At 43.2% G+C, this 15,288-nt stretch overlaps 1 protein-coding gene across 1 annotated transcript in view; it reads left to right on the forward strand.

Annotated features, from left to right (window-relative positions):
* LOC126355825 (peroxidase-like) overlaps positions 1-15,288 on the forward strand; it is a 245,725-nt gene that overhangs the window by 190,719 nt on the left and 39,718 nt on the right. Inside the window, exon 8 of the mRNA XM_050006275.1 lies at positions 14,514-14,711. Coding sequence (XP_049862232.1) covers positions 14,514-14,711 — 198 coding nt within the window. The remainder of the gene's footprint in view (positions 1-14,513; positions 14,712-15,288) is intronic.

The raw sequence follows: 15,288 nt of genomic DNA on the forward strand, positions 1-15,288 counted from the left end.
ATCAAGATTACAATCAGCCGGCCGGTGTGGCCGTGCGGTTCTAGGCGCTTCAGTCTGGAATCGCGAGACCGCTACGGTCGCAGGTTCGAATCCTGCCTCGGGCATGGATGTGTGTGATATCCTTAGGTTAGTTAGGTTTAAGTAGTTCTAAGTTCTAGGCGACTGATGACCTCAGAAGGTAAGTCGCATAGTGCTCAGAGCCATTTGAACCATTTCTGATTACAATCAAAGTTTTCACTTACCTTTCAATGGTCAATGTGTCTTCCATCGTATCCTACTTTTGGGAGCATTTCTGAAGTCTGTGCATTTATTATTGTTGCTATTTGCCGTCACAGTTCATCCAAAGTTGTTTGGAGGGGAGGTACATGGACCAAGCCTTTCACAAACCCCGACAATAAATAATAACGTGTCATAACGTCAAACGGCCTTAGGCACTGACGTGGCAATCAGCGCCATCGTCGAGTGTGCCGCAATCTAGACGAAAATCACGTCGCGCAACTGAATCTGAGCTGCATCTGTTGAAATGTAAAATGTAAGACACCTTTCGGAGCTGTGTTATTGCCATCACGACTCGGCCTCCGATGGGTAATGAACGAGCGAAAGAGCTGGGTGCACCATTCGGATCCTTATACCAGCAATCAAATGAAGTGACAACTTGGAATAGGGCCAAGCTAAACTTTTAGTTTCTATGCGGAAGTTAAAACTCATATCTTCATTCGTTTAGAAGTGGTAGTATTGTGAAACCGGATAAAGTTTTTAAATCCCCTGCATTTATTGATTGCGTTCTTTTTGTTGTGATCTATAGACCGAAGACGGATGCCCTCCACACTGGTGAATCTTGTGTAAGCCTGTTCATTTCTGAATAGCTACTGCAACCTATATCTATTTTCACCTGCTTGAAGTATTTACATGTTGAAAATTTGTGGTAAGGTCTAATGGAACCAAATTGCTGAGGTCATCGGCCCATAAGCTTACGCACTACTTAGTATAACTTAAACTAACTTACGCTATGGACGACACACAGACCCATGACCGAGGGAGGACTCGAAACTCCGACGGGTGGAGCCGCACGGACCGTGGCAAGGCGCCTGTGATCGCGCTGCTACCCCGCGCGACCAGTATTTACATCACACTCTTACAATTTTTTACTCACCTCCCTGCTTCGCGCGCTCCAGGCACAGATTTCACTGCGTCATCGTCCATTGTCCTTGATTCGTCAGTATGTACCCTATCAACCAATTCCTTCCTTTAGGCAAGTTATGAGATAAATTTCTTTTCTCTTCAGTTCCACTCACTACTCCCGCATTATTTATTGATGTGTCCATCTGATCTTCATGATTCTTCTGTAGCACCACATTTCAAAAGCTACTGTTGTCTGTTTGTCTGGACAGTTTATCGTCCACGCTTCACTTCCGTACAAGGCTACACTTCATGCAAGTACTTTTCAGAATAGACTTTCTTATACTTATATTTATATTAGGTGTAAACAAATTTCTGTTTTTCTGAAGTCTATCTCTTACTGTTGCTACTCTAGATTTTATATCCTTTCTAATTTCGCTATTGTGATATTCGCATCGAAACGTATATGAGAATAGTGTTAACTTCTGCCATAGGCGTTAAGACAGGTGGCTTACAAAACACTCGTTCGATCTATACTTGAGTATTGCTCATCAGTGTGGGATCCGTACCAGACCGGGTTGACGGAGGAGGTAGAGAAGGTCCAAAGAAGAGCGGCGCGTTTCATCACAGGATTATTTGGTAAGCGTGATAGCGTTACGGAGATGTTTAGCAAACTCAACTAGCAGACTTTGCAAGGCAGGCTCTCTGCATCGCGGTGTAGCTTGCTGTCCCGGTTTCGAGAGGGTGGGTTTCTGGATGAGGTATCGAATATATTGCTTCCCCCTACTTTACCTCCCGAGGAGATCGCAAATGTAAAATTAGAGAGATTCGAGCACTCACGGAGGCTTTCCGGCAGTCGTTCTTCCCGCGAACCGTACGCGACTGGAACAGAAAAGGGAGGTAATGACAGTGGCAAATAAAGTGCCCCGCCACACACCGTTGGGTGGCTTGCGGACTATAAAATTAGATGCAGATGTAGATACTCCAGATATATCATGTATCTTGTTTAGTGATGACACCACATTTACCAGTCATGGCCAGGTAAACTGCCGGAACATGCGCTACTGGTCTGCTGACAATCACTTTTGGCTGCGTCAGGTGGACCCTCAGCGTTCATCTACTGTAAATATATGGTGTGGGATAGTGAATCATCAGCTCATAGGCCCGTTTTTTTCTAGACGGAACTCTGAACGTGCACAAGTATCGCGTTCTCCTAACCGATCATTTTCCACAGACGCTAGAAGTCATTTCTCCGCATACTAGGAGGAACCTGTTGTACCAACATGATGGCTATACAGCCGCATAGTGCATGGGGTTCTACAGCGTGTCTTCACGAATTATTTCTAAATCGTTGTATTGCACACAGAGGACGCGTACCTTTGGTGGCACGTTCCCCGAATTTGAGGCCTTTAGATTTTCTTCTGTGGGAGAAGCTAAAAGACGCTCTCTTAAAGGACGCACCAACTGCACCCTGTGATATTCAATGACATGCTACTGCAGCCTGCTCGGACATCTCCGTTGCAATACTAGCACGTATGTGCCAGTCGTTCCATACCATACTGGAAGTGTTTATTCAGGACAAAACCTGCGCCGGTCAATTGTCTTGTTACTGATCAGACTGCACATAACTAGAGTATGCACTTGCGTTGTTTTTTAGTATCTGCTACCACAGCTATTGTACAAGTGTCAGCGTGAGAACTTTTCAAAATACAAGATCTCGTAAATGCCTCGCATTAGAGTCCTGCAAGAAACATCACTCACATCCTAATTTACCCTACTTTCAGTTTGTCATTGTCAATAGGCATTTTTCCAATTTAAAAAGTATGTGATTGCACAAAAAATGCACTTTCTGAGTATCATTTCGGTCTATTTATTGGCTAACATTACGAGCCCTGACTAGCAGTCCATTCCGTGAAAACCTCACATCAGTAGCATTTTCCATTTCCGCAATATCTGAGGTGCACGTTTTAGGAGATCCACCCTGTATACACAAATGATTTGACGGGCCGAAGCGGCAGCAGTCTGCTGCTGTTTGCTGATAAAGCTGTGGTGTACAGGAAGGCGTCGTCGACGAGTGTCTCAAAGAGTACAGAAGATGACATAGAAAAAAATTTCTATATCTACATGTATCCTCTGCAAAACACATTTAAGTGCCTGGCAGAGGGTTCATCGAACCACCTTCACAACTCTCTATTATTCAAATCTCGTATAGCGCGCAGAAAGAACGAACACCTATATCTTTCCGTACGAGCTCTGATTTCCCTTATTTTATCTCGGTGATCGTTTCTCCCTATGTAGATCGGTACCAACAAAATATTTTCGCATTCTGAGGAGAAAGTTGGTGATTGGAATTGCGTGAGAAGATTCCGTTGCAACGAAAAATACCTTTCTTTTAATGATGTCCATCGTAAATCCTATAACATTTCTGTGACACTCTCTCCCATATTTCGCGATAACACAAAACGTGCAGCCCTTCTTTGAACTTTTTCGATGTGCTCCGTCAGTCCTATCTGGTAAGGATCCCACACCGCGCAGCAGTATTCTAAAAGAGGACGGACAAGCGTAGTGTAGGCAGTCTCCTTAGTAGGTCTGTTACATTTTCTAAGTGTCCTGCCAATAAAACGCAGTCTTTGGATAGCCTTTCCCACAACATTATCTATGTGTTCCTTTCAATTTAAGTTGTTCGTAATTGTAATGCCTAGGTATTTAGTTGAATTTACGGCTTTTAGATTAGACTGATTTGTCGTGTAACTGAAGTTTAACGAATTCCTTTTAGCACTCATGTGGATGATCTCACACTTTTCGTTATTTAGGGTCAATTACCAATTTTCGCACCATTCAGATACCTTTTCTAAATCGTTTTGCAATTTGTTTTGATCTTCTGATGACCTTATTAGTCGATAAACGACAACGTAATGTGCAAACAACCTAAGACGGGTGCTTTGATTGTCTCCCAAATCGTTTATATAGTTAAGGGACAGCTAAGGGCCTATAACACTAACTTGGGGAATGCCAGAAATCACTTCTATTTTACTCGATGACTTGCCGTCAGTCACTACGAACTGTGACCTCTCTGACAGGAAATCACAAATCCATTCACATAACTGAGACGATATTCCATAAGCACGCAATTTGACTACGAGCCGCTTGTGTGGTACAGTGTCAAAAGCCTTCCGGAAATCCAGAAATACGGAATCGATCTGAAATCCCTTGTCAATAGCAGTCAACACTTCGTGTGAATGAAGAGCTTGTTGGTTTCTCAAGAACGGTGTTTCTTAAACCCATGTTGACCATGTGTCAATAGACAGTTTTCTTCGAGGTAATTCATAATGTTTGAACGCAATATATGTTCTAAAATCCTGCTGCATATCGACGTTGACGATACGGGCCTGTAATTTAGTGGATTACTCCTACTACCTTTCTTGAGTATTGGTGTGACCTGTGCAACTTTCCAGTCTTTTGGGACGGATCTTTCGTCAAGCTAACGGTTGTATATGATTGTTAAGTATGGAGCTAATTCATCAGAATACTCTGAAAGAAACCAAATTGATATACAGTCTGGACTAGAAGACTTTTTTTAGTAAGTCATTTAAGTTGATTCACTACTCCGAGGATATTTACTTCTACGTTACTCATGTTGCCAGCTGTTCTCGATTCGAATTCTGGAATATTTACTTCGTCTTCTTTTGTGAAGACATTTCTAGTTGGTTTGCTAAATTACAGCTAGCTCTAAATTTAAAAAAAAATAAGTTAATTCAGATGAATAGTGAAACCAAACCTGTAACATTCGAATACAGCGTTAGTACGGTGCTGATTGACACAGTCAGACGGTTAAATTTCTAGGCGTAACATTGCAAAGCGATACGAAACGCAATGAGCACGTCAGGTTGGTATTAGGGAAAATGAGTGCTCGACTTCGTTTTATTGGAAGAATATTGCGGATATGTAGCGCACCCATGTAAGAGATGGCTTATAGAACGCTAGTGCGAGCCTTTCGGGACTACTGTTGTAGTAAGATTAAAGGAAAACATCGAAGTAACTCAGAGGTGTGCACGCAGATTTGTTACCAGTAGGTTCGATTAGCAAGCAAGTATTCCGGATACGCTTCGTGAACTCAAATGGTAAACGCTGGTGGGAAGACGACGCTCTTTCCACATGATACTATTTGCAGGAATTTTGAAAAACGGGATTTGAGGCCGACTGCAGAACGATTCTACTGCTGCCAGCGTACTTTTCGCGTAAGGACCACAAAGTAAAGATGCGAGAAATCAGGGCTCGTACGAAAGCTTTTAGACATTCCCCTCGCTCTGTTTGCGAATGGAACAGGAAAGGAAGTGAATAGTATTGGTACGCGGTTCCCTCCGCCATACACCGCATGGTGGCTTGTATAGTCTCTGTAGGTAAGGCGATCCACCCTTGTGATGGTCCAATGTGATTAACCGGAATCTTGACGACGACTACGCCTGCTCTCACATTCCCATACATTCCAATATCGAGTCATCGTCACTTCTGAATGCCCCATAAATTTGGATATTGCCCTATTCGACCAACCGGTCAAATGGAGACCCACAATGGCGCCCGTTTCAATCTCTCTCAGGACTGATGACGCTGTCTGACGCGAGTACGCAGCATATCTGTGCTCTTCACGGTGATCACTTAATATCTGAAGCTGTTCCCGCTCCTTCTATGCCCTGTCAGTCCTGGAAACTACACTAAACATCAACAACAATAACGCAATCTGGTGGCCGTTCTGCTTGCCGCAAATCGTAGTCATATTGAGGACCGGCAATGGCTTCTGGATGCTTCATTCATTTTGGCAGCTGTTGTATTATTAGAGCAGACTCACCTACTTCAAAGAAAAATTATAAGCCCGGAAATATCGCTGCAGAATCTACCAGTGGTCGCTATCCACAGGCAGCGCAGCCTGTTATTGATGGCAAAACTGAGCGACCGAGACCGCTTTCTTGGATCCAACGCTTTATTGTCGGACCTTCACGCAAATCGTGACCTCCTGACGGTTTTGTTGATTACTCGGCATCATTCAAGGAGCCCGTAAAGCTGTAAACAGGGCGCTCCGTGTTGTAATCCCAGCACTGGGAATTACCACGAGTCTCGCCGGTCTCTCCGTATATTCTCGAGTTTCCCGGACCGTAAATACGACTGCCCTTCCTTGCCGGATCAGCGACGCCCTTTCATTCCCACAGAGAGCGCGGCGGTCACCTTGAGGAGGCTGCGGAGAGTCCGCTCCGTTGGGACTAGGTGCGCGTGAATCTAACCACTAGTCGTTCAGACGCTCTCGACTACTTTGGCAGGTTTACGCGTGGATTCTGGTCAACAGAATGACAGCCCGTTATCACTTCCCGTTTTTGTAGCGACAATCTTTGTTTTGGAAGGAAGGGTAACAACTTCTCAACGTGCGATTACTTGGTGATTTTATCAGCTGTCTGGCAATCTACATCAATACTCCGCAAAGCACCTGACGATGGGCGGCGGATGGTACTTGTGGTACCGCTAACTGATCCCCTCTACCCTATTCCAGTCGCGAATAGAAACTGAGAAGAATGATTGTCGGTAAGCCTCTGAATCTTTTGGTCGTCACTATTTCGCGAGATGTAGGTGGGAGGAAGTAATATGTTGCACCAATCTTCCCGTGAATTGCTCTCTCGGAATTTCAATAGTAAACCGCTTCGTGATGTACAACGACTCTCTCGTAACAACTGCCACTGGAATATCTTGAGCATCTCTGTAACGCTCTCGTGCCGACCGAACGATCCTGTGACGAACCGCACCGCTCTTCAAGGGATCTTCTTTATATCACTCTTAACTGGTAAGGATCCCATATTGATGAACAACACTCAAGAATCAGTGGAACAAGCGCCTTGTAAGCCACTTCTGTAATGGATGAGTTACGTTTCCTTTCTTCCTTTTCTTCCTATCACTCTACGTCTGGCATCTGCTTTTCGTACTATTCGTTGTATGTAGTCATTCCTGATAAGGCCGCTCTCTATAGTTGCTCCTAGATATTTTACGGCAGGTGCTGTCCTCAGCAATTTTTCATCAATAGTGTACTTGTACATTACTGGATTTCTTTTTCTATGTAAGCTTAGTACGTTACATTTGTTTACATTCAGGATCAACAGCCGGAGCCTGTGCCGTTCATAAATCCTCTGCAGGTCGTGTTACAAACTCATATTGTCTTCTGGCGTTGCTTCTTTCTTATGTACCATAATATCATCTGTTCTAGCTCTTTATTCAAATGAAGCGCTCAGTGCTATTGACAAGGGGTTTCACATCGAATCCGTATTCCTGGATTTCCGGAAGGCTTTTGACACTGTACCATACAAGCGGCTCGTAGTGAAATTGCGTGCTTCTGGATTATCGTCTCAGTTATGTGACTGGGTTTGCGATTTCCTGTCAGAGAGATCATAGTTCGTAGTAACTGACGGAAAGACATAGAGTAAAACAGAAGTGATTTTAGGCGTTCCACAAGGTAGTGTTATAGGCCCTATGCTGTTCCTTATCAATATAAACGATTTGCGAGACAATCTGAGCAGCCGTCTTAGGTTGTCTGCAGATTACGTTGTCGTTTATCGACTAATAAAGCCATCAGAAGATCAAAACAAATTGCAAAACGATTTAGAAAAAATATCTGAATGGTGTAAAAATTGGCAGTTGACCCTAAATAACGAAAAGTGTGAGGTCATCCACATCAGTGCTAAAAGGAACTCGTTAAACTTCGGTTACACGACAAATCAGATTAATCTAAAAGCCGTAAGTTCATCTACGTACATAGGTATTACAATTACCAACAACTTCAATTGGAAAGAACACACAGAAAATGTTGTGGGCAAGGCTAGCCAAAGGCTAGGTTTTATTGGCAGGACACTTAAAAAATGTAACAGACCTACTAAGGAGACTGTCTACACTAGGTTTGTCCATCCTCTTTTAGAATACTGCTGCGCGGTGTGGGATCCTTACCAGATAGGACTGACGGAGTACATCGAAAAAGTTCAAAGAAAGGCAGCACGTTTTGTGTTATCGCGAAATATGGGAAGGAGTGGGGCAGAAATGATACAGGATTTGGGCTGGCGTTTTTCGTTGCGACGGAATCTTCTCACGAAATTCCAATCACCAACTTTCTCCTCAGAATGCGAAAATATTTTGTTGACACCGACCTACATAGGGAGGAACGATACCACGATAAAATAACGGAAATCAGAGCTCGTACGGAAAGATATAGGTGTTCATTCTTTCCACGTGCTATACGAGATTGGAATAATAGAGAATTGTGAATGTAGTTCGATGAACTCTCTGCCAGGCACTTAAATGTGATTTGCAGAGTATCCATGTAGATGTAGATATGAACAGTCTTAACGAGCTTTCGAAGCTTTCTACTATATAATTTAAAAACACTGTAAACAGTAACAGTTCTACAGAATTTCTTGAGGTGCCCTGGAAATTATCTATATGTCTGTTGATTTTGTTCCGTTAAGGTCGATATGTTGAGTTCTGTCTGCAAGTAAGTCTTGAATCTACTCGCAAATCTGGACCGATACTGAAAAAGCTAGTAATTTTTTCACTGAACGGCAGTCAAATGTCTTCCTGAACACAAGGAACACGGCATCAATCTGAGCGCCTTTGTCTACGGCGCCACAGATCTCATGAAGGAATAGGGCGAGCTGAGTTTCGCAAAAATCTCTGTTTGCGGTATCCATGTTTACATTTATAGACGAGATTTTCGTTCTCATAAACTGTCAAATTCTTGAGCAGAAAACATGCTCCATAATTCTACAACAGACTGACGTCAACGCTATAGGCCTATAGATATGTCCGTCTCTCATACGACTTGTCTTGAAAACGGGAATGACCTTCGCTTTTTTTCAGTCGCTAGACACACGTCGCTGTCCTAGCGAACTACGATAAACTGCTGGCAGAAGGGCAGCGAGTTCTTTCGCATAATCTTTGTAGAATCTTACAGGTATCTCATCTGGTACTGATGCGTTTCCACTACTAAGCGGTTGTAGTTGATTTTCTATTCCGTGACCGATTATCTAAATATAAGCCATTTCGACATTTCTACAATTATTGAACGAAGGGACCGTATTAAGATCTTCCGCGATGAAAAACCGAATTCGGTATTTGGGTCTTCTGCTTTTACCTTGCGTTTCGGTGCCACTGCGGTGGCAAGGGGTGACTGCGAACCAGTTTCGATTTTACGTAAAACCAAAACGTCTTAGCGTTTCTAGTCAGATCGACTGACAAAGTTTTACTTTCAAAGTCATTTGACGCCTCTCTCATTGCTCTCCTTACTCTCATATTCAATTTTTCAGATTTTGTTTGCCAACTAGGTTTTGACTTCTCTTGAACCTGTGATGGAGCTCTATTTACATGGAAACGGAACGTGCTATTACGATTTATTTGATCGCAGCTGGCTGATGTTGGGTACTGCTTTGCTATTCCGGTTGATATCATTTTCCGCACTCTCTGTTACTGTTAAGATTATTTAATTATTTGGTTCTCGCCAACTTACGGCCATTTAGCAGCTTAAAAGGCAAATAGTTGATGTACATTACAAAACATAAATTGATCACATAATAGCATTACAAGTATAACAAAGGACTTTAGAAGCTAACTGTGATTAACATGCACGTAATATATTTTAGAATAGGTTTTGGTAATTTAAAGGAAAAAATAGAAGAACAATATTACAATATTAACAATTATCTGTGTTGTAGGGGAGCAAATACTCCTATAAATATACACATACGCATTTAACAATGATTTGAACATGCTACGTAAAAATTTTACACTGCTATTTACCAGAGTTAATTGTTCTGGCAACATAAGTTAATAAACAAAAGATAAACAATAGGAGCACTAGGAATACAAATGGTCAGAGGCTAAATCGAAATATTATAAACGTATAAAATACATATTAACATGAAAAGATGGAACACATAAAACAAAAAATGTTACGAAAATATTATCTGGTTTAATTAACGTGATGAAATCTTTCCATGTTGTCACCGGTGTCGTGGGGTCGTCTTGGCGCTACAGACGTATAGTGTTCAACACTATCGGACGTGGGGGGTCCTCCCTCTTTGTGTATATTCGGACAGCCCTAAATCCACGGTGGTACCAGTGTTCTGGGATACAGCATTGTGCACATATCCTTAATTATTATCTGCAGATACATAACAAAGTAAAACTTTTATCCATTATCGATGGGGAACACTGCGACTGTGATGAATAAAGCTACGAAGTCTTTCGCGACGTATCTCTTGAATAAAAATCTCTCGGTGTACATGCCGCGTCAATTCAGGATAAAACTCCAAGCTTTCGACCACTACCTCCATGGTCGTCGTCAGGGCTAAAACTGACTGTCGTGAACTAGCGAGGCTCTCACTTTTATATGCAAAGGATGGCTTCTGATTGGCTGGAATACGTCATAGCAACAGCGATATAGGGCGTAGTGGAGTGGTGCCCTCTACTTCCGTAGATGTAGTTTCTATCCCGCGTTGCTTGCAGCGCCATACCTTGAATCATTAGGTAAAGTGCGGGAAGTTTTTCTCTGCGATTTTTCTTTATCCAGTGCACTCTTCCAAGTGTTGCTAAGTGCATAGCCGTTGTCTCTGGTAAAGTTATTATCGATAAGTCTGATTTCGAATGCTTCCCGGGTCACAGAGTCCCAGTAATTCGATGTGTGGGCTATTTACTCTGGTTTCTTCAAATAAAATCTTATGCTTGTTAAGCAGGCTATGTTCAGCCACCGCAGATTTTTCCAAATACCTGTATTTCAGGTAGCGTTGGTGCTCGATGCAGCGGTCGGCAACGGTTCTTACAGACTGGCCCACGTAATTCTTGCCGCATTCGCGAGGAATAGTATAAATTCCCGGCACTCTTAAGCCGAGACTATCTTTGACTGGTCTCAACATTTCCTTAATTTTCCTAGGTGGTCGGAAAACTTGTTTTATTCCTTGCCTCTTCAGGACTCTGCCTATCTTGCTTGTTGTAGCACCGCAAAAAGGAAGCCACGCTATGTGTTCGGCCTCTTCTTGTCTGTGGCCAGCATCGTGTCTTACTTTCTTGGACAATACTGATTTAATTTCCCGGCAGTATAACCACTCCTCTTGAAAACAGTCGTCAAATGGTTGATCTCGGGACCGAGGTGGTCCTTGTCGGAAATAGTCCTGGCTCTGTATACTTAAGTATTCAGCATAGCTCTCTTCTGAGACGGATGATGGAAGCTGTGGCTATGCATATATAAGTCTGTATGGGTTGGCTTCCTGTACACAGAATGGCCCAATCGTCCATCCGGCTTTCACTCCACCAACACATCTAAAAAAGGTAACTTCCCTTCCTTCTCTACCTCCAATGTAAATTTTATGTTTGCATGTACACCATTTAAATGTTCGACGAACTGCTGCAGCGTGTCATTGCCATGTGGCCATATTAAAAAAGTATCGTCGACGTATCTGCAGAAGCATGATGGGCGGAGGTGAGCACTGCTCAACGCTCGTTCTTCAAAATCCTCCATGAAAAAATTCGCTATTGCTGGTGACAGTGGCGAACCCATGGCTGTTCCATCCGTCATTTCATAACAATTTCCACTGTATAAGAAGTAAGTGGTCGTCAAGGTATGCAGGGAACAACTTCAAAATTTCTGCGGAAAAATGAGCCGCCAACAGTTGTAATGTGTCACCCACAGGCACTTTGGTGAACAGAGAAACCACGTCGAGGCTGACCATGGGTCTATCTTCATTTGTTTTATGATATCAACAAACATTTTTGAATTCTTAATATGATGTGGGCAGTGACCAACTATAGGCGCCAACAATTTAGTTAAGTGTTTTGCAAGCATGTACGTAGGAGAGCCAATAGCGCCAACAATCGGTGTCAATGGGACGTTCTCCTTATGAACCTTTGGCAAACCGTACAGTCTTGGTGGCCTAGGTGCTCTCGGCTGTAAGTACTTCACCAGGTCGTCGGAGAGGCCAGAGTTTTTTAGTAGCTCTCTTATCTTCCTGCTGAGTGCCGATGTGGGATCCCGCTTGAGAATCCGGTATGTGCTATCCTCCAGTAATAATCCAACTTTCTTGTGGTAATCTGTAGCATTGAGGATTACCGTGGTGTTCCCCTTGTCAGCAGGTAAAACAACCAGATCTTCATCCTTCTGCAACAATTTCAGTCCTTGTCTCTCCTCTCTGCAGATGTTTGACTTAGGCGGCTTGGATGTCGCTAAAATCCGGCTAGTAGCAAGCCGCACGTCATCCAGTCCTTCTTGAGGAAGATGACGAATTACTTGTTCCACTCCACTAATAATCTCAACTTACGTGGAGCTGGGGCAAAGTTCAATCCTTTACTGAGAGCCGAGATGGTAACTTCATGAGGTTCCTTGTCAGAGAAGTTGATAACAGTGATGTGAATGCTGATGGATCCAGTAGTTCCTTGATGACGGTTAAGCCACTCAAATTTATCGGCCTATTACGTCGTAGTCCTCCGACCAGAAATAAATGGCAACTAAACAACAGGCGAGCGTTCATGTCTAGTTCATACCTGGTATGACGTATTCTGTCTTTCACAATCGCACGGCTGGTCTTTCGTAAAATTCTGTTTACTGCAGCGGTTCTGATGTGGTGTTTGATGACTGCAAACTTTGGTACTACCTCCTTGTCACGACAGCGTTGTAAAAAAGCCAGATTGCTCAGCAACTGAGACTGTTTTGGCGCAGCTTCTTCAGGTGACGAACGCTGCGCGCTATATCCTCCCTATAGAGGAAACTTCGTAGCCATTTTAGTCGTACGTGCCACATTAATTTCTGTGGTTATTTCTCGCACTGTTGTTTGTCTGTTAGCACTGAAAATTCAACGCAAACGTCGCTGCTCTCGATCGTTAAGTGAAGGTCATCGGTTATTGCATTGTCTGTGGTAAGAGGTAATGCCTGAAATGTGGTACTCTCGGCACACCCTTGACGCTGATGGACATTGGAATATCGAATTTCCTGGCGATTTCGAAATGGAATGTTCCACACATCTAGTACATCTCCATCTATTCTTCTGCGTTCAAAATTGGTTAATTCCCGTCGTGCAGTCGTGATCATTTCGGAAACCTTTACACATTAACCACCTGAGCGCAAATGACAGCTCCACCAGTTGACTGTTCTTTTATGCTTTGTTTACGCGATACTACCGCCATCTCTATATCTGCATATCGCAGTCCCAAGACTTTAATCACCTCAGTATGTGACATAGTTGATGGTTATCGTCCATCGGATGGCAACATTAAGCTCGACAGCCCTATTGGTGCTATTCGAAAGGAACAGTTTGTGTGCCAGTACACGGTTTCACCCTGTCCCTTTATCCATGACAATAAAAACCCAACCCTACACTGTATAGCCATTCGTCACTGTCATCCATAGGACACAAATCTCAGACACACAAGTCAGAGGAAGGCAACGGCAAACTACTTCGATTATGACGTTGCCTAGGATGGCAATGCACTTTTCCTGCATCTGTTCCCCTACAATCATTCCAAGTGTGTGGGAACGCTTTGGCTTTGATCCATCATTAAGTTCACAGAGCGACTGGAAGATATGGCACTGAAAAAATTGAAGAGGCGGCTCGGAGTGCACGGTTCTGTCTGCGATGGCGCAGTCGTAAGACAGGGTGTCTCAAAAAGAATGACCCAATTTTAAATAGAATTATTTATTAGGAAGACTGACTTAAGACCAACAAATTGCTTACTAAATTACTCAGAAGAGACAGAAGTTTATAAAAATCCACCATAAATGTTCAATATGTCCTCGATTGGCTGCAAGGACGACAGCTAGCTGATAGCCGAATTCATGCCAAACTGAGCGTAAGGTGTCTTCTGTCACTGAAGCTACAGCAGCTGATGTCACCAATGGCATGAGGTAAGGGAGGAAGGTTTAGCACGAAACCGAATATGAAACGCCCGCTGAACTGCGATCACTGATTGAATACGACTAAATTCAATAACACAATACGCCTTCCATTGCGCGGACGCCATATTGCGCGAGACTGGCTGCACGCTCCGGGTCAGCGCTCGTAGCGACATCTAGCGGATTTTTTTCTGAAACTCTAGACCATGCGCTTTTTCAGTTACCTAGTGACAGTCGTCTCAATATTATTACAAGTTAAAATCAGGTCATTCTTTTTAGCACACCCTGTAGTCTGAAACGCTGTGATGGAGCCGCACACGGATTCCAATCCGAAATTTACCTCTAATTTATTTGGTAAGCAATTCGTGTAAATTGTTTTCCGAATGAATTGGAGTTCAGCCTGCGGCACAATGTTTTAGTGTGCCCGGAAGTGTGACGAGCTGGTTTGCTTCTGCGAGAGCGTAACGCGCTGGTGTGTGCGCGCGTGTTGCAGCGGACCTGCGGCTGAACCAGAACGTGCAGCTGGCGTCGCTGCACACGGTGCTGATCCGCGAGCACAACCGCCTGGCCAGGGGGCTGGCTGAGCTGAACCCGCGCTGGGACGACGAGAGGCTCTTCCAGGAGGCCCGCCGCATACTCATCGCCCAGTACCAGCACATCTCGTACGGCCACTACCTGCCGCCCATACTGGGTGCGTAGCAACACGTGCCGCAGCTGCCAGCCACACAGCTGTCTACTGCAGCTCTACACTATCACATCTACATGACTACAGTAGAACCCCTCTAATCCGTCACCTTCGGGACCGGGACTATGGTAGGAACGAGAAAAAGGTCGGATTATCCGAAAAATCTAATATTTATTGCAGAAAATATAAAAAGACATTAAGTGACAAAAATTAAACGATTTAAGAACTAAAAGATGTCTATAGTAATACAAACAGATGTTTTTTACACAGTGTTAAACAGTATATTAACTAAAAAACGTCTACACACACTATAATATGTATTGGTTTTAAAAGGAAAAACGACAAGCACTATACTGTACGTAATAACGTATAAACGATATATATACTGTAAACTAAAAAATTTTTATGGCACTGTATTTAAAAAAAAAAGTAATTTTTCAAAGAAACAAACTACTGTATGTATAAACTAAGAAATGATTATACTGTATGCATTGTTTTTACAGTAAAAGCGAAAACAAATTACTTGGAAAAAAAGTCAGGGATACATTTTTGACAAGTTTTCCAAGGATCAATCCAGCCTTCA

This window comes from Schistocerca gregaria, chromosome 1 (genome assembly GCF_023897955.1).
Source record: "Schistocerca gregaria isolate iqSchGreg1 chromosome 1, iqSchGreg1.2, whole genome shotgun sequence".
NCBI classification, from domain to species: Eukaryota; Metazoa; Arthropoda; class Insecta; order Orthoptera; family Acrididae; genus Schistocerca; species Schistocerca gregaria.